We start from the raw sequence: 20,330 nt of genomic DNA on the forward strand, positions 1-20,330 counted from the left end.
TACCGCTTACTGAAATAGATCCAGTGAGGGGACAAAGAAATGGAGGGATCAGAGGGCACCTTCCAGGTGAAGCATGCTTCCTGTGTGTGCCGTACGATCAGTCAGTCAGTCAATCCCAGGTGAAGACAAAGTAGGGTTGCCAATCTCCAGTTGGGGGCAGGGGATTCCCCAGTTTGGAGGCCCTCCCCCCCCCCGCTTTAGGGTGATCAGAAAGGGAGGGAGGGAAATGTCCTCTGGGCACTCCATTATACCCTATGGAGATCGATTCCCATAGGGGATAATGGAAAATTGATCTGCGGGTTGAACTTGGGCTCTAGGGGGGGCTGTTTTTGAGGCAGAGACACCAAATTTTCAGCATAGTATCTGGTACCTCTCCTCAAAATACTTCCCAGGTTTCAAAAAGATTGGACCAGGGGGTCCAATTCTATGAGCCCCAAAATAAGGTGCCCCTACCCTTACAAGCATAGCTAGCTTCAAGAGGGGGATTGAAGCAGAGGTCCATCAGTGGCTATTAGCCACAGCATATTGTTGGAACACTCTGTCTGGGGCAGTGATGCTCTGTCTTCTTAGTGCTTGGGGTCGGGGGACAGTGGGAGTACTTCTAGCGTCCTGGCCCTACTGATGGACCTCCTGGTGGCACCTGGGGTTTTTGGCTGCTGTGTGACACAGGGTGTTGGACTGGATCAGCCATTGGCCTGATCCGACATAGCTTCTCTTATGTTCTTATGAGAGCTTGAATCGGTGTCAAATTTGGTTCATATGAACAAATTTGTCAAATGTGGTTCATATGTTCATATGAGCATATGAAGCTGCCTTCTACTGAATCAGACCCTCGGTCCATCAAAGTCAGTATGGTCTACTCAGACTGCCAGCGGCTCTCCAGGGTCTCAAGCGGAGGTTTTTCACGCCTATTTGCCTGGATCCTTTCTAGTTGGAGATGCTGGGGATTGAACCTGGGACCTTCTGCTAACCAAGCAGATGCTCTATCACTGAGCCACGGTCCCCTCTCCAAATCACAACAAATTAGTCTTTGGCCTTTCTTAATTGCTCCCCTGTTCTTCTTCTTTTTTTTTTTTTTTTTGCGAACAGGGAGATTGGGTGTGGCTGAAGAAACTGGAGCGTGGAACTTCTGGAGACCTTCGACTCCCTCCCATCTCTTTGTTACGCAAGGTAGGCACGGTTTTAATTCATTTCTTTTAAACATTGATTCCCTGCCATTTTTCCTGACAAGGCTCAAGGTGGCTTGCAACATAAATAAAATGCAAAAAATAAAAAATACATTAACATGTGAGTCCAGTTACACCTTAAAGACTAATAACTTTTGAGGCAGAGTAGAAGTGACTCATGTGGGTGGAACACAAAGGAAATAGTGGCTTTACGTTACTACTTTTCACAAAGAGGGATTGAAATGTGGAATTTGGTGCCAGAGGATGTAGTGATGGTCACAGGAAAAGACAGTTTTAAAAGGGGATTAGATCAGGAGTATCAAACTGATTTGTTCTGAGGGTCAGATCTGACATAAATGAGACCTTTTCGGGCCGGGCCATGCGTATCATAAAATGTAATGTCAGGTAGCAGAGATACAAACTTTATAAAGGGCACAGAGACAAATAAAAATAAATTAAAAATAAAACGTAATTAAAACATCAGCACTCTTGCAATATTTTGCTTATTTAAAAGTCTCTGCTAACTTGCACCTCTTGCTCTGCGTCATTGCATCAAAATCTGGAGACAATGTCTGTGCTGTAGCAATCTTGAGTATGCTGTTCAGGTGTTGTTCAGGTGTATATCTGTAAGCTGCAAACCTACTTTTGATTGATTGACATTCATTGCAGAAATCTCACGGTCAACGCTTTGAGCCTAAGACCCAGAGGCAAATATGAAATGGCTGGGCATTGCAAGCTTTTGTACATAAGTTGCTTCATTTGCTGGTCAGTCAATGGAGGAATAGAGGCTTCGCTCTGTAGCTTGATTGAGCAAGCCTGGCAGAGCAAGCTGTGATGCAGAAGGAAGCAAGAGAGGGAGAAGAAACAGGCAAAGATGCAATGGCTGGACAGCATTACTGATGTAACAAACATGAATTTGAGCAGACTTTGGTAGAAGACAGGAGGGCCTGGCATGACTTTGTCCATGCGGTCGCAAAGAATCGGACTCGATTGTGCGACTGAACAACAAAGCAGAGATATAAATTTATTGAAGGACACAGATAAACACGACTAAAGATTTTTTTTTAACTTACAATAAAACATGCTTAAAACATTAGCACTTGTTGGTCTTAAAGATGCTTTCTGTGTGTTTCTCCCATGGGATCCAGGGAACTGGGCAAAGGAAGCTCTGGCTCTTTCCCTCCCACCCCAGAGGACCAGGAGGGCAAGGAGCCTCAGCCAGTGAAAAAAATCGAGGTTTTGCTCTGTAGCTCTGCTGTGCGATTGAGCAAGCCTCGCAAAGCAAGTTGAGATACAGAAGGAAGCAAGAGAAAGGGAGAAGGAAGCAGGCAACAGTGAATTGCTCAGGGGCCTGATAGGAGCCCTCTGGAGGCCTGATTCGGCCCCTGGGGTGGACTAGATAGATTCGTGCAAGATACGTCTATCAACGGCCACTCGCCCTGGTGACTGAGCCAGGAGGCAACATCAGTGGAAGGCCTGGGCCTCAATGCCCTATTGTTGGCTGTCCAGAGGAAATGCTTGGCCACTATATGAGACAGGATGCTGGACTCGAGGGACTGGACTTTCCAGTCCCCAGGTCTGGGTCAGGGATCCCTCCAGTTTTGCAGGCTCCTCCCTGCCGCCTGGATGTTCAAATCAGGGAAGCCCTACCCCAGCAGCCGCCATGTGCCTCTCAGGCAGGTTTAGAAGCCAGCAAACTGCTTGTGTTTTGGAAGGTCTGTGTGCCTTTAAATCTCAGCAAGTCTGAAGCTCATGGGGCAGGGCGAGTGGGCAGAGCCATGTGTATGAGATAGAGGAAGAGAGAGAGCACAATCCTTCTGTTCATTTTGCATTCCTTTCAGAAGCTGTTTGTATAGTGAAAGGGACAGCAAAGCATTAACTGGAACCTGATTATGGGATAGAGCAGGGGCGGCCAACGGTAGCTCTCCAGATGTTTTTTACCTACAACTCCCATCAGCCCCAGCCATTGGCCATGCTGGCTGGGGCTGATGGGAGTTGTAGGCAAAAAACTTCTGGAGAGCTACCGTTGGCCACCCTGGGATAGAGGAATGCTCCACCCTCTAGACCAGGGGTGTCAAACAAGTGGCCCAGGGGCCAAATTAGACCCCCGAAGGACTCCTATTAGGCCCTGGAGCAACTGGCTATCATCTGCTTTCTTTTCCCTCTCTCTTACTTCCTTCTGTATCACAGCTTGCTTCACCAGGCTCTCTCAATCACACAGCAGAGCCGCTGAGCCAAGCCTCTCTTCCTTCTATTGGCTGGGGCTCCTCCTTCTCCTGATCTGCTGGGGAAGGAAGGAAAGAGCCAGAGCTTCCTTTGCCCAGTTCCCTGGATCCCATGGGAGAGATACAAAGAATAGAATAGAATAGAATAGAATAGAATAGAATAGAATAGAATAGAATAGAATAGAATAGAATAGAATAGAATAGAATAGAATAGAATAGAATAGAATAGAATAGAATAGAATAGAACCACAGAGTTGGAAGGGACTTCCAGGGTCATCTCGTCCAACCCCCTGCACAATGCAGGAAACTCACAAACACCTAAATTCACAGGATCTTCATTGCTGTCAGATGGCCATCTAGCCTCTTTTTAAAAACCTCCAAGGAAGGAGAGCCCACCACCTCCCGAGGAGGAAGCCTGTTCCACTGAGGAACCGCTCTGACGGTCAGGAAGTTCTTCCTAATGTTGAGCCGGAAACTCTTTTGATTTAATTTCAACCCACTGGTTCTGGTCCTACCTTCTGGGGCCACAGAAAACAAAGAAAGCACCTTTAGGACCAAGGAGTGTTAATGTTTTAAGCAGGTTTTATTTTAAGCTTTAAAAAAATCTCTGTGTTTGTCTGTGTCCTTTATAAAGTTTATATCTCTGCTACCTAATCTTAAATAGGAACACACATGGCCCGGCCCAATAAGATCTCATTTATCAGGGCCCTCAAAATAAATAAGTTTGACACCCCTGCTCTAGACCGCTCTCTCCTTAGGTTGAAATACAACAGATTGTTACATTCAGCAACTTTGGTAAGTAAAGCTATCTATACCATTGCCCCAGGGTGATCACAAAAGCGTGGACATGCAAGCTGGTTACTTTGGCTGTTTTGTGAGCATGTGCGTATGTGTGTTCACTTTCCCTTAGTGGAAGTGTAGCTGCTGGGGAACAGAAAAGGCAAAAAAGAAGGGGGAATGAAGACTGTATGAAGGGTAACTGCATTACTGAATTTTTATTTATTTTGAATGGGAAAGTCTTCCAGCTCCACCCTCAAAGTCCTTAGATATTTCCTGAGCTGGACATGGCAACCCTAAGAGGGACCACTGATTTGATTCAGCTGGGCTTCTCTTATGTCCTTTCTTTTCTGTTCCCAGATGAAGGACCTGCGCCATGAGAACGTGAACCCCTTTCTTGGCCTGTTGTCTGACAGCAGCTTCTCAGCCCTCCTGATGGAATTCTGCTCCCGAGGGAGCCTGGAGGATTTGCTACAGAATACGGACATCAAACTGGACTGGATGTTTAAATCCTCTCTTCTGATGGACTTGATTAAAGTAAGACCCTTCTTGTTTAGGAACATATCAAAACACCGGACTGGACTCTAGGTTAAGTGGGGATGGGGGGGCAGGGGGTTATACGCTGTAGCGAGGCCTTTGATCCTCACCCTAGAGTGGATGTTAAATCTGAACCATGCTTTTTTTTTGTAGCAGGAACTCCTTTGCATACTAGGCCACACACCCCTGATGTAGCCAATCCTCCAAGAGCAGAGCTTAGGACTGCAGTACTGCAGCTTGACCAGCTGTAACAATTCTCTCTCTCTCTCTCTCTGTGTTTATCCCTGTTGTCCAAAAGACAAAAAAATACAATAGCAGTTTTAGTTCTGGTGGAAGCCTAGTACACATGCTGTTGGAGTTCCTGAACTTGAACTGCAGATGTATATTTTGGCAACCAAAAAGAGCTACCTGCAACAAGCTTCCGCTGGGATCGAACAGGTCGTGAGCAGAGAGTTCAGACGGCAGTACCGCAGAGTCTTACCGCTCTGCGCCACGAGGCTGTTACAATAAATACAATACAGAATAACATAAACCAAACCACCAAGTTCCATTACAGTTCCAGGCTTCCAAGGAATAGGTAAAGACTTATACAACACCCAAAGGTGATAAAAGGTATTCTCCAACTGTGCTTAAAGTATGTTCTCGACGGAATTTCGGTCGTTATGTTTCCCGTTTTGATTAATACCTTTGTCAAGAGATGCACATATGAATAACGAAAAGCCTTTGCTCTGAGGCTCCCTAAACCATGTCAGTTTCAAAAAATATTTATTTTAGAGTGAGATAGACAAATTAACTAAAACTTTAAAAGACTATGATCCAGATATATTCAAAAAGGAGTGGAAGAAATTTAAAAGATATACGGAGAAAGAATGGAATATAAAAAGTCACTGGACAATTTTTTAGTAGTAATGAGAGAAGAAAAATATCGAACTTTGATTGGTTAGCGGTACCTTTATAATTGAATTTAAATTTACAACTTCGGGGAAGTCCAATATTGGAGGGAGGGGGGGGGTTGAAATATCATATGGGTTAGTATAGAAAAGAGACAACTAATTACTGTAACCATATGTTATTAATAAATTGTTAAAACACAAAAAATATTTATTTGAATGTTGCTTATCTCTGGCGCCTTGCAGCCTCTGTAATATTCACGACTCAGGGGTACATACTTTATGCTGGGCCAGAAGCTCTCAAGTAGCTTTAGAAGGAAGCAAGAGAGAGGGAGAAGGAAGCAGATGACAGCCGGTTTCTTGGGATAAGAGCCCCTAAACCTCTCGAACCTCTTTGTCCAACAGGGAATGAAATATTTACACCACCGGGATATCTTCCACGGACGCCTGAAGTCTCGAAACTGTCTGGTGGATGGACGGTTCGTGCTGAAGATCACCGATTACAGTTACGGTGAATTTTTGGCAGCCCAACAACCCTTAAATATCCAGCCGTCAGCTGAAGGTACGAATGCAAAAGTCTGGTTTTGCCCAAGAGTGGAAAAAGTGGATTTGAAAGAATTATTTTCTCTTTAAAAAAAAAAAAAAAAAAGGTCAAGGTAGTCCCCTGTGCAAGCACCTGCCATTTCCGACTCTGGGGTGACGTCGCATCACGTTTTCACGGCAGACTTTTTTACAGGGTGGTTTGCTGTTGCCTTCCCCAGTCATCTACACTTTCCTCCCAGCATGCTGGGGACTCATTTTAGCCACCTCGGAAGGCTGAGTCAACCTGGAGCCGGCTACCTGAACCCAGCTTCCACCCGGATCGAACTCAGGTCCTGAGCAAAGCTTAGGACTGCAGTACTGCACCTTGACCATCTCTCTCTCTCTCTCTCTCTCTCTCTCTCTCTCTCTCTCTGTTTATCCCTGTTGTCCAAAAGAAGAAGAAGATATTGGATTTATATCCCGCCCTCCACTCCGAAGAGTCTCAGAGCGGCTCACAATCTCCTTTCCCTTCCTCCCCCACAACAGACACCCTGTGAGGTAGATGAAGATATTGGATTTATATCCCGCCCTCCACTCCGAAGAGTCTCAGAGCGGCTCACAATCTCCTTTCCCTTCCTCCCCCACAACAGACACCCTGTGAGGTAGATGAAGATATTGGATTTATATCCCGCCCTCCACTCCGAAGAGTCTCAGAGCGGCTCACAATCTCCTTTCCCTTCCTCCCCCACAACAGACACCCTGTGAGGTAGATGAAGATATTGGATTTATATCCCGCCCTCCACTCCGAAGAGTCTCAGAGCGGCTCACAATCTCCTTTCCCTTCCTCCCCCACAACAGACACCCTGTGAGGTAGATGAAGATATTGGATTTATATCCCGCCCTCCACTCCGAAGAGTCTCAGAGCGGCTCACAATCTCCTTTCCCTTCCTCCCCCACAACAGACACCCTGTGAGGTAGATGAAGATATTGGATTTATATCCCGCCCTCCACTCCGAAGAGTCTCAGAGCGGCTCACAATCTCCTTTCCCTTCCTCCCCCACAACAGACACCCTGTGAGGTAGATGAAGATATTGGATTTATATCCCGCCCTCCACTCCGAAGAGTCTCAGAGCGGCTCACAATCTCCTTTCCCTTCCTCCCCCACAACAGACACCCTGTGAGGTAGATGAAGATATTGGATTTATATCCCGCCCTCCACTCCGAAGAGTCTCAGAGCGGCTCACAATCTCCTTTCCCTTCCTCCCCCACAACAGACACCCTGTGAGGTGGGTGGGGCTGGAGAGGGCTCTCACAGCAGCTGCCCTTTCAAAGACAACCTCTGCCAGAGCTCTGGCTGACCCAAGGCCATTCCAGCAGGTGCAAGTGGAGGAGTGGGGAATCAAACCCGGTTCTCCCACATAAGAGTCCGCACACTTAACCACTACACCAAACTGACAAAAAAATACAATAGCAGTTTTAGTTCCTGGTGGAAGCCCAGGACTTAGAGTACGCATGCTGTCGGAGTTCCTTAATTTGAACTGCAGATGTATATTTTGGCACCCCAAAACAGCTGTGGGAGGGGATATAGGCCCCACTGCAGCAGTGAAGAACGATGCCTTAGCTCTTTCCTCTCCATAGATGTCCTGCATCATTTCCACCACACTGAAAGCCCCAGTAGGAGAAAAAAGACAGGCCTTATTGTGCCAGTCTTATTCCCCGAGCAGAGCATAAACAGTTTTCGGTGCCTCAGTGTCACCAGAAATATACGGTTTCATATAATGTAATATATAATGTGATCTATTACATATAGTGTAATGTGATACAAAGTTTGAGTCCAGTGGCACCTTTAAGACCAACAGAGTCTAATGGTTACCACACTATCTCACAACCTGCACAGAGAGTCTTTGGTTTAAGTTAAGAAATCAATACTGGTGGATTTATTTAAAAGAAAACATAACATAGAACTGTAGTGGAGAGAAAGTGTGTCTAAACTATTCTAGCTAACTGGATGGCTTTGGATTGTAGTAGGCCATCTACTTAGTTCAGTTCAGGAGGAGACACACCATGCTGTTCCTCCTGATGAATGCAGGAAAGAAGAAACAGGAGGAGAGCCGACAGGAAGGAAATTCCCTGAGTTACATTCTACTGGTTAGAGAGGGTGAGTGAAATAGATGGAGGAGGGAGAGAGAGGTGGGGAAAAGCAACTTTAACTAAAAAATGCATTTTCCAAGCTGCTGGCTGGCTTGGGCTGAGAAGAAGAAGAAGAAGACCACAGATTTATACCCTGATCTTCTCTCTGAGAAGTGATTTAGAGAGCGAAATGCCTTCTCCAAGCTGACCAATGGGGTGGGAGGAGCTTTGAGAGCCACACCCATATGCATGAAAGAGCCACATATGGCTCCCAAGCCACTTTTTTAAAGCATGCAGTACAGATCAGTGTCTCTTTGGTTCTGCTTTTAGGCTAAAGGGGAACACAAAGGAACCCTTCTGCATAGATTTTAATAAGCCTTTCTCTCTCTTTCCTCCCCCAGAATTGCTCTGGACGGCTCCAGAGTTGTTGAGGGATCCGGCAACATTCCCCAAGGGCACCTTGAAAGGTGATGTGTACAGCTTTGCCATAGTTGTCCAAGAAGTTGTCCTGCGAGGTCCTCCGTATTGCACCTCGCAAGTCTCAGCAGAAGGTGAGCAACTGGACCGGGGGGGGCGGGGGGGGCCCAAACTGTGGCCCTTTCACACGTACTGTGCGGCTCCCAAAGCCCCCACCGCCCTGTTAGCTGGCTTAGAGAAGGCATTTAAAGTTAACGTTATTTTTGGCTGTTGTAGATTTTCCGGGCTGCGTGGCCGTGGTCTTGGCATTGTGGGACCCGACGTTTCGCCAGCAACTGTGACTGGCATCCTCAGAGGTGTAACCCAGAAAACTGGAGTTCTCACCGGGTCAAACTGAGAAGAAGAGAGAACTCCAGTTTTCTGGGTTTCACCTCTGAGGATGCCGGTCGCAGTTGCTGGCGAAACGTCGGGTCTCACAATGCCAAGACCACGGCCACGCAGCCCGGAAAATCTACAACAGCCAATGTACTCTGGCCACGAAAGCCTCCGACAACGTATTAAAATTGCTTTCTTTCCACCTCGCCCTCCCCCATCTATTTTTATTCCTCTTCTCGAACATCTGACGCTCACGTCTTGCCGCTCTCAAACCTCTGGCATTTATCCTGTGTGGCTCTTGGCCACCCCTTGAACTGAACTATGGCATTTTCCTCAGCACATGCATTCGGCTGTCGAGGATACCACCAGACAACTTGTGACAGGGGTCCCCAACCCGCTGACACATTTCCTGCCTCCCACCAAGAAATGGGAGGGGCCCTGTGAGGTTTATGCCTGGCGAGGCTTCTGACTGGCTGCTGGAGAGCTGATTGGCTGTACAGATCGCTTGAAATGTTGCTTTGGCAGCCGCTGCCTCCGCAGCAGGGCGATGTGCGCTGTGTGACTGAAGGTAGGCGGTGGCGGCCATTTTGTGACTTCCTCCAGCTGCTGCAGCAGCCATTTCGTAGCAGCCATTTTGGGGTCGTGGCCACTGTGCCGTGAAGGGGGGGACAGATCTAGGTTCGGAAATACCGTTTTGAGGGGTGGAGCGTAAGGATGGCAGGATTCGAATAGGAGAAGGACTTCCATGGGGTGTCATTCCATAGAGTCCGCCTTCCAAAGCAGCCGTTTTCTCCCGGGGAACTGCTCTCTCTGGCACCTGCAGATCGGTCGTAATAGCAGGAGGCCTCCAGCCACTACCCAAGGGTTGGCACCTCAAACACTGTGTCAAAGATGCGCATAGACAGGGCTTTTCTTTTTTTGTAGCTGGAACTCCTTTGCATATTAGGCCACACACCCCTGCTGTAGCCAAGCCTCCTGGAGCTTACAGTAGGGCCTGGCCTAGGGGTGGCCAGACTGTGGCTTGGGAAGCCACATGTGGCTCTTTCACATATATCGTGTGGTTCTTGAAGTCCTCACTGCCCTGTTGGATGGCTTGAGAAAGGCATGTAAAGTTCAAGTTGCTTTCTCTCCACCTCTCCCTCCTCTCTCTTTCTCTCTCTCTCTCTCTCTCGCTCTCCTTCCTTCCTTCCTTCCTTCCTTCCTTCCTTCCTTCCTTCCTTCCTTCCTTCCTTCCTTCCTTCCTTCCTTCCTTCCTTCCTTCCTCTGCCATTCATGTCTTGTGGCTCTTAAACATCTGATTCTATGTGGCTCTTACATTAAGCAAGTTTGGCCACCCCTAACCTGTACTACGAGCCCTGTAAGCTTCAGGATACAAGAACTGATATTCAGGATACAAGTATTGATATTCTCACACAAGAACTTGCGGGCATTCGATGAAATTGCTGAGCAGTCGGGTTAGAACGGATAAAAGGAAGTACTTCTTCACCCAAAGGGTGATTAACATGTGGAATTCACTGCCACAGGAGGTGGCGGCGGCCACAAGCATAGCCAGCTTCAAGAGGGGTTTGGATAAAAATATGGAGCAGAGGTCCATCAGTGGCTATTAGCCACACAGTGTGTGTGTGTAAATATATATATATATATATTTGGCCGCTGTGTGACACAGAGTGTTGGACTGGATGGGCTATTGGCCTGATCCAACATGCCTTCTCTTATGTTCTTAGGATGATTGGCTACATCAAAGGGGTGTGGCCTAATATCCAAAGGAGTCTCTGCTCCAAAAAAAAGCCCCACCCACGGATTCGAAAAGGTGGGAGACCATCACCAAATCACAGCGGATGAGCAGTGCAATCAGGCTAGGATTACAGGAGTCGCTAGAGAATGGTGCAAACAAGGAGCTGTCTAAGGCAGGGTACGGTATGTCTATTCCAGAAATTACACGCAAGCTGAAGAAATCGCCACCCTTGTTCCGCCCAAACGTTTCTCTGGAGAGTGCCCCCTTGGAGTGCATCCAGCTGATGAAGCAATGCTGGACGGAAGCGCCGGACCGGAGGCCGATGTTTGATGAGATTTTTGAACAGGTCGGTCCGCTCCATGGCACATTGCGGGCTAAACGGGAGATTTTGGTTTTATTTGAAGAGGTGATATGGTAATTAGGGGTGTGCATTCGGCTCTACCTGAGCCAGAAATATATCTGAAAAATACCTTATATTTCAGCATCCCAAATGTGTCTGATATTTTCCGGAAAAACCGAAGAAACAAAAGATCAGCAGAGCCCCCAAAACATCCATTGTTCAAAACTCTGTGAGAATTTTGCTGAACTCTTAAGATTTGAGAAACGTTCTAATATTTCCTCCCCCACAAAAAAAACGGGAAAAGAACCCAAACATAGAAAGCAGACGGATGGAAATCTTCCTCCCGCCACTGTGGCCACAGAGGAGAAAGTAATTTTAAAAGTATGTTGGGAGTCAGGTTTTCTGATAACAATTATAATTCCAGAAGCGTTTCAAGGTAGCCGCTGAGCTGACAGGATTTAGTACCCCTTCCGGTGATGTCAGGGTATGTGTGGCATATGCAAATGAGTTGTGCTAATGAGCTCCGGCACCTCTTTTTCTACAAATGACCCCTGATTAGGAGGTGTGTATTAGGAGCCCCGTGGCACAGAGTGGTAAAGCTGCAGTGCTGCAGTCTGAACTCTCTGCTCACGACCTGAGTTTGATCTCGGTGGAAGCTGGTTTCAGGTAGCCGGCTCCAGGTTGACTCAGCCTTCGATCCTTCTGAGGTCGGTCAAATGAGTCCCCAGCTTGCTGGGGAAAAAGCGTAGAGGACTGGGGAAGGCAATGGCAAACCACCCTGTAAAAAAGTCTGCTGTGAATACGTTGTGAAAGCAACGTCACTCCAGAGTCAGAAACGACTGGTGCTTGCACAGGGGACTACCTTTACCTTTATGAATATAATAGAATTTGGTTTGCAAAGGATTTAAGTGGTCTTTAAGTCTTTTTCAAGGAGCCCCGTGGTGCAGAGTGCTAAAGCTGCAGCACTGCAGTCCTAAGCTCTGCTCACAACCTGAGTTCGATCCAGGCAGAAGCTGGTTTCAGGTAGCTGGCTCCAGGTTGACTCAGCCTTCCATCCTTCCGAGGTCGGTCAAAGGAGTCCCCAGCTTGCTGGGGGGGAAGTGTAGAGGACTGGGGAAGGCAATGGCAAACCACCCTGTCAAAAGTCTGCCGTGAAAACGTTGTGAAAGCAACATCACCCCAGAGTCGGAAACGACTGGTGCTTGCACGGGGGACTATCTTTACCTTTTTTTTTTTTTAATTTGGATCTACCTGAGCCAGAAATATATCTGAAAAATACTTACCATATTTTTTCCAGTATATTCAGCATTCCAAATGTATCTGATATTTTCCAGAAAAAACTTAAAAAAACCCCAAAAATCCTGGATATATTCAGGAAGATTAGCAACCCCCCCCCAAAAAAAAATCTGAGGGACAGGAACACATCTGAGAGACAGCAATCTCCCCAGCAGCCCAACTTTGGCCTGCCTTGTACAGTCCTTTCTAAAGGAGCTACACATGATAGCCTCAAACTGCTGACTAGTGGGGAGATTTGGGGGTGGAGCTCGGGGAGGGTGGAGTCTGAGACGGGGAGGGACTTCAGTGGGCTCTAATGCCAAAGAGCAATCCTCTTTGCGACTCTCAAACATCTGATGTTAATTTCATTTGGCTCTCACTTTAAGCAAGTTTAGGGGAGGGACGGTGGCTCAGTGGCAGAGCATCTGCTTGGTAAGCAGAAGGTCCCAGGTTCAATCCCCGGCATCTCCAACTAAAAAAGGGTCCAGGCAAGCAGGCGGGAAAAACCTCAGCTTGTGACCCTGGAGAGGCGCTGCCAGTCTGAGTAGACAAGACTGAATTTGATGGACCAAGAGACTGATTCAGCAGAAGGCAGCCTCATATGTAAGCAGAAGTTCCCAGGTTCAATCCCCGGCATCTCCAACTAAAAAGGGTCCAGGCAAGTAGGTGGGAAAAACCTCAGCTTGTGACCCTGGAGAGCCGCTGCCTGTCTGAGTAGATAAGACTGACTTTGATGGACCGAGGATCTGATTCAGTAGAAGGCAGCCTCATATGTAAGCAGAAGGTCCCAGGTTCAATCCCTGGCATCTCCAACTAAAAAAGGTCCAGGCAAGTAGGCAGGAAAAACCTCAGTTTGAGACCCTGGAGAGCCACTGCCAGTCTGAGTAGATCAGACTGACTTTGATGGACCGAGGATCTGATTCAGTAGAAGGCAGCTTCATATGTTCATATAAGTTTGGCCACCCCTGATCTAGTCCAACTCCCTGCACAATGCAGGAAATTCACAAAAACCTCCCCCCACGCGCAGACGCACCTCCAGCGACCCCTGCTCCACACCCAGGAGATAGTCTGATATAGAAAATCACTAAGAAACGATTTTTTATATAGTTATAGAGTTAATACAGTCAATTTCAGCATAAAATTCTATCACAAGTCAGTGTATATAATCACAGGATCAACCTTTTTCTATGGCAACCCTCCAAAAAATTAAGGTCCATAAACACAGTCGATTCATGTGCAAAAATCTTGCCCAAAGGAGGGATCAGGAAATCTTTACAACCTTCATACAGACGCCCCTTCTAGGTAATTCAAACCAGAGGTGGCCAGACTTGCTTAATGTAAGAGCCATACAGAATTAACACCAGATGTTTGAGAGGCGCAAGACATGAACGTCAGATTTTTGAGAGCTCAAAATAGTTGGGAGAGGGAGAGGTGGGAAGAAAGCAACTTTAAGTTAAAATGCATTCCCTGGCTTGGATTGGAGAAGTGATTTCAAGAGACAAATGCCTCTTTGGTGGTGGTGGGGCTCAAGAGCCACACAAAATGTGTGAAAGAGCCACACGTGGCTCCCGAGCCACAGTTTGGCCACCCCGGTTCAAGACATTTCAATTCTGTTCTTCAGTTGTCAGGCTGTTAAATGGAATCCGATTTCAATGACTTTTCATACAAAGTTCCCAGCTTACAACAATGAATCAGTGGGTTCGCCAGAGCGGCAAACAGCATTTCCCTGGGCGTTTAAGAAAGGGCCAAATGGGATTGTATAATTTTAACTCACTCTTCGTAGACGACTCAGTGGCGCGTTGATAGGACGTGCTGCGTTGAATTAAAATTCATGATTCATTGGCCGAGTTTTGTTCGGCGAGGGGGTATGAATCCTGCCTGAATTCTTTTTTTTTTTCCCCCCACCCAGTTTAAAACCATCAACAAAGGCAAGAAGACCAACATTGTCGACTCCATGCTGAGGATGCTGGAACGGTATTCGAGCAACCTGGAGGACTTAATCCGGGAAAGGACTGAGGAGCTGGAGCTGGAGAAACTGAAGACGGAGAAACTACTGACCCAAATGCTTCCCCTGTAGGCTCAGTGCTTGAGGCCGTAACCAGTGGCAGTTCAAGGAGGGTGGGGGTGGGTAGGGCTGAGAGTTCCCCCCCACCTTCTCTCTCACAGCCGACTTATGGAGGCCCTCGTGGGGTTTTCAAGGCAAGAGATGAGCAGGGTGGGGGGTTGACATTGCCTGCCTCTGTGTAGCAACTCTGGGCCTCCAGGGTGATCTCCCGTCAAAGTTCTGATTATGGGTGACTCTGCTTAGCTTCTGAGATCTGTCTAGCCTGGGCTATCCAGAGGAGAGGCACTGGATGCTGTGTTGCTGGATCAGAACAGTGGTCCATCTAGTCCAGGATCTTTTCTAGCTTCCTCGTGGGTGCTCTTCTCCGTCTCCGTCTCCTGATGGCTCGGGGCTCTTTCTCCAAGCTAAAGAGCCCCAAGCGTTTTAAGCTTTCTTCATAGAGAAAGTGTTCCAACCCTTGAATCATTCAAGTTGCCCTTTTCTGTACTTTTCCCAATGCTATATCTTTTTTGAGGTGCGGTGATCAGAATTGTACACAGTATTTGAAATGAGACCGCACCATTGATTTATACACCATAGATTTCTATTTCTTCTTCTTCTTCCTTCTTCTTCTTCTTCCTTCTTCTTCTTCCTTCTTCTTTCTTCTTCTTCCTCTTCTTCTTCTTCCTCTTCTTCTTCCTCTTCTTCTTCCTCTTCTTCCTTCTTCTTCTTCCTTCTTCTTCCTCTTCCTCCTCCTTCTTCTTCTTCTTCCTCCTTCCTCTTCTTCCTCTTCCTCCTCTTCCTCTTCTTCTTTTTCTTCTTTTTCTTCCCCAAGTAATGGTTTCACAAAGCCATTGCCGTTCAAACAATTCATGGTTTCACATGATCTCTAAACTGAGCCATATATCATGAGCACCAATGTTGTGAAGACATCACACGTCATTCTCCTCTGAAGTCCCTCTGAAGCTTGGTGTTTTCGTGCCATTTTAGGTCCGTAGCAGAAACCCTGAAAACCGGAGCGACCGTCGAACCGGAGTACTTTGATGAGGTCACTATCTATTTCAGCGACATCATCGGTTTCACCACCATCTCCGCCCTCAGCGAGCCTATTGAGATTGTGGATCTCTTGAATGACCTCTACACTCTGTTTGATGCTGTCATCAGCCATCACGATGTTTACAAGGTAAAGCTGAGGTGTGCGACCTGTTGGGCTGGAGGGGAAATTTAGCCCTTCCAGCCACAAACTGAATATCCCATAAAAAAAACTAAGATCATAAAATCCCTGCTGGATCAGACCAGTAGTCTATCTAGTACAGGATCTTTTCTAGCTTCCTCATGGGTGCTCTTCTCCATCTCCGTCTCCTGATTTCTTGGTTTATCTCCCTTTTGAGTTGAAGGTGGAGCCAAGGAATAGAAGATCTTGAGCCCTTTCTTCATTGACCCTCTTCAAGTTGTGTACTTCCTCAGCAATCATTCCTTTTGACTGCCAGCATGAGCTAGTAGTAGGACTGCCAATCTCCAGGTGGAGGCAGGGGACCCCCCCAATTTGGAGGCCCTCCAAATTGCATCATCAGAAAGTGGTGATGGGGAAATGTCTGCTGGGCACTCCATTATTCCCTATGGAGACCGATTCCCATCAGATATAATGGAGAATTGATCCGTGGGTTTCTGGGGCTCTGCGGGGGGCTTTTTTTTAGGTAGAGGCACCAACTTTGCAGCACAGCATCCAGCGCCTCTCCTCAAAAAATCTTCCAAGTTTCGAAAAGATTGGACCCAGGGGTCCAGTTCTATGAGCCCCCAAAAAGGTGCCCCTATCCTTCATTATTTCCAACGGAAGGAAGGCATTTAAAAGGTAGACGAAGGAGATGATATTGGATTTATATCCCGCCCTCCACTCCAAAGAGTCTCAGAGTGGCTCACAATCTCCTTTACCTTCCTCCCCCACAACAGACACCCTGTGAGGTAAATGAAGATATTGGATTTATATCCCGCCCTCCACTCCGAAGAGTCTCAGAGCGGCTCACAATCTCCTTTACCTTCCTCCCCCACAACAAACACCCTGTGAGGTGGGGGGGGGGGGCTGGAGAGGGCTCTCACAGCAGCTGCCCTTTCAAGGACAACCTCTGCCAGAGCTATGGCTGACCCAAGGCCATGCTAGCAGGTGCAAGTGAAGGAGTGGGGAATCAAACCCGGTTCTCCCAGATAAGAGTCCACACACTTAACCACTACACCAAACTGGCTCTCCACTACACCAAACTGGCTCTCCAAAAGGTGTGTGGTCCTTTTAAGTGTGATGGCCAGAACTCCCTTTAGAGTTGAGCTATGCTTGTTGCAACCTTGCTCCTGGCCCCACCCCCAAAGTCTCCTGGCTCCACCCCCAAAGTCCCCAGATATTCCTTGAATTGGACTTGGCCGCCCTAGCTAGTAGCAAAGTTGTTAATCGGTTCTCAGACTTGGGATCCCCTACTCTGAACGCTCCTTTTTTGGGGAAATCCCTTTGACTTCTAGGTGGAAACCATCGGTGATGCCTACATGGTTGCTTCGGGGCTCCCGAAGCGAAACGGCCAGAGGCACGCTGCCGAGATCGCCGACATGGCTCTGGACATCCTCAGCTCGGTGGGCTCTTTCACGGTGAAGCACCTTCCGGGCGTGCCCATCAGGATCCGGATGGGGCTGCACTCGGGTAAGTCATCTTGAAGCAACTCGGGCATGACTTGGACCGAATGTAGCAGCTATTGACTGAGTGGCGTGGAGCTGCTTTGTGTTGCTCCAGAAGGTCAAACCAGAACCGACGAGTTGAAATTGAAACCAAAGAGTTCCCAACTAAACATTAGGAAGAGCGGTAGAACAAAGTAGGAGTCAAGTAGAACCTTTGAGACCAACAAACTTTTATTCAGAACGTAAGCTTTCGTGTGCGTGCACACTTCTTCAGACAAGGAATTGGCTACATCGAGGGTGTGTGCATGCACACGAAAGCTTACGTTCTGATTCTGAATAAAAGTTTGTTGGGCTAAAAAGTGATACTTGACTCCTGCTTTGTTCTGCTGCTTCAGACCAACACAGCTGCCCACCTGGGTCTATCTATTAGGAAGAGCGATTCCTCGGTGGAACAGGCTTCCTCGGGAGGTGGTGGGCTCTCCTTCCTTGGAGGTTCTGAAGCAGAGGCTAGATGGCCATCTGACAGCAATGAAGATCCTGTGAATTTAGGGGGAGGTATCTGTGAGTTTAGAGCGATTCCTCAGTGGAACAGGCTTCCTCGGGAGGTGGTGGGCTCTCCTTCCTTGGAGGTTTTTCAACAGAGGCTTAGATGGCCATCTGACAGCAATGAAGATCCTGTGAATTTAGGGGCAGGTATTTGTGAATTTAGAGCGGTTCCTCAGTGGAACCGGCTTCCTCGGGAGGTGGTGGGCTCTCCTTCCTTGGAGGTTCTGAAGCAGGGGCTAGATGGCCGTCTGACAGCAATGCTGATTCTGTGAATTAGAAACACCAATATGTGGACTATTAACAAAACTACACTTGATACAATATCTTAATAAATCGTATTAACGATACCGATCTAGAGATGTTCAATGAAGTCTTTTCACTTTCATATTCAGTGGAAGTGTGTTGGCAGTCGTCGAAATTCAGACTTCCAAAACTTCACAGCGACTTCAAAGCCGCTCCGTTGTAACCAGTTCCTCTCTGTTCTCAAAAACCTTCTCCCTTCTTCAAAGTAATCTTAAACTTCAAACGTTTCCGAGATGTTTAGATACAAAAAAGTGGGAACCACGTGAGCCTCTAATGGAACGCTAGCCTGTGTTGCCGTTTCCAATCTGCCCCTTCTTCAACAGGCATTATCTCATGTCACTTAACAGACCATTCACAAAGGCACTAGTCAGAGAGAATTGCTGCGAAGTTGTTGTGGAGCTTTGGAAATGTGAATTGGAACGACCGTCGACACACTTCAACTAAATATGAAAGTGCAAAGACTTTATTGAACATTTCTATTAACATTATTGTCTTTATTAATATATATGAATTTAGTACGTCAATCAAATATATTTATTAGTGATAAGCAGGGTTGGAATTCTAGCAGGAGCTCCTTTGCATGTTAGGCCACACGTCCCTGATGTACGAAGGAAGGAAGGAAATAGATGGTGAGAGGGAGAGGTGGAAAGAAAGCAATTTTAAATACATTCTTCAAACTGCCAGGCTGGCTTGGCTTGGAGAAGTGATTTAAAGAGACAAATGGCCTCTCCAAGCCCGCCGATGGGGCGATGGGGTCTTCAAGAGCCACCCGATGTGTGTGAAAGAGCCACATTTGGCTCCTGAGCCACAGTTTGGCCACCCTTGTGATAGACCAACGGTCTGATTCGGTATAAGGCATCGTGGATTGACCACATCCAAAACTCTCTTGCTGGGTGGGGAGGGGGATATCCCAACTCGAATCCACATTTTGAACATATGAAGCTGCCTTATAGTGAATCAGACCCTTGGTCCATCAAAGTCAGCATTGTCTACTCAGACTGGCAGCGGCTCTCCAGGGTCTCAAGCTGAGGTTTTTCACACCTATTTGCCTGGACCCTTTTGAGTTGGAGATGCCGGGGATTGAACCTGGGACCTTCTGCTTACCAAGCAGATGCTCTGCCACTAAGCCACAGCCCCATTCATGGCTCTCAAGCTGAGGTTATTCAACCCTACTTGCCTGGACCCTTTTTAGTTGGAGATGCCGGGGATTGAACCTGGGACCTTCTGCTTCCCAAGCAGATGCTCTGCCACTGAGCCGCCGTCCCTCCACCGTTCCTTCGATATTGTGTATATGGACTCATGCAATACGTTTTAACAGTGTTCCTGCCTGGCTCATTGGGGCCGTGTGGACTGAGCTTGGGGACTGAGCAAAAACGGGCAGTAGGATCCAAATCCCTACTGCCCTGGTCCAATCACAGACCCCCGGCTGGTTCAAATGACCCAATGGTGTTCTAGCACGGGAATCTTGAACTGCATATAGTTGGCCCCGTTGGCCCGGTTCTCCAGTCTTAGAGACTAGAGTTCAGCCGTTGCTGTGCTGTACTGAATAAAGCCAGTTGGAGGAGCAAGAGCCAGCCGGGGGTGCTGGAAACTCCAGCACCGGGCCTGGAATAAAGAAGAAGATATTGGATTTATATCCCGCCCTGTACTCCAAAGAGTCTCAGAGCGGCTCACAATCTCCTTTCCCTCCCCCCCCCCCACAACAGACCCCCTGTAAGGTAGATGAAGATACTGGATTTATATCCTGCCCTCCACTCCAAAGAGTCTCAGAGCGGCTCACAATCTCCTTTCCCTTCCTCCCCCACAACAGACCCCCTGTAAGGTAGATGAAGATACTGGATTTATATCCTGCCCTCCACTCTGAAGAGTCTCAGAGCCGCTCACAATCTCCTTTCTCTTCCTCCCCCACAACAGACACCCTGTGAGGTGGGTGGGGCTGAGGGGGCTCTCCCAGCAGCTGCCCTTTCAAGGACAGAGTCTCAGAGCAGCCTGCAATCTCCTTTCCCTTCCTCCCCCACAACAGACACCCTGTGAAGTGGGTGGGGCTGAGAGGGCTCTCACAGCAGCTGCCCTTTCAAGGACAACCTCTGCCAGAGTTAAAGAGAGCTATGTTCACTGCTACTCCGCCTCCTTCATGCATTGAACCCACAATATTATATCCCCTCTCCCCTAACACACGGGCACAAACACGGAATGCATTATGACAACAAAAGCAGAGCCGGAGATATTGAGGCGAGAGCTGGAGTGGGGAAGGGCAGGTCTCCTCCAAGCCCAGGGCTCAAGATGGGGCCTGTTTGTCAAGATTTGAATCTTTGGCCGGAACTGCACGCCGCAGCTCCAAGTTCAGGAGTCCCTCTGGAACCCTACGATGCTTATTGTGGAAGACTGGC

The 20,330-nt window shown here is 47.7% G+C and overlaps 1 protein-coding gene across 1 annotated transcript in view; it reads left to right on the top strand.

The window, feature by feature from the left end:
- LOC132569156 (retinal guanylyl cyclase 2-like) overlaps positions 1 to 20,330 on the top strand; it is a 61,397-nt gene that overhangs the window by 33,254 nt on the left and 7,813 nt on the right. Inside the window, exons 7-14 of the mRNA XM_060235342.1 lie at positions 1,090 to 1,170; positions 4,529 to 4,705; positions 6,001 to 6,157; positions 8,649 to 8,798; positions 10,972 to 11,120; positions 14,299 to 14,462; positions 15,424 to 15,616; positions 16,942 to 17,116. Coding sequence (XP_060091325.1) covers positions 1,090 to 1,170; positions 4,529 to 4,705; positions 6,001 to 6,157; positions 8,649 to 8,798; positions 10,972 to 11,120; positions 14,299 to 14,462; positions 15,424 to 15,616; positions 16,942 to 17,116 — 1,246 coding nt within the window. The remainder of the gene's footprint in view (positions 1 to 1,089; positions 1,171 to 4,528; positions 4,706 to 6,000; positions 6,158 to 8,648; positions 8,799 to 10,971; positions 11,121 to 14,298; positions 14,463 to 15,423; positions 15,617 to 16,941; positions 17,117 to 20,330) is intronic.

Source organism: Heteronotia binoei, chromosome 3, assembly GCF_032191835.1.
Source record: "Heteronotia binoei isolate CCM8104 ecotype False Entrance Well chromosome 3, APGP_CSIRO_Hbin_v1, whole genome shotgun sequence".
NCBI lineage: Eukaryota > Metazoa > Chordata > Lepidosauria > Squamata > Gekkonidae > Heteronotia > Heteronotia binoei.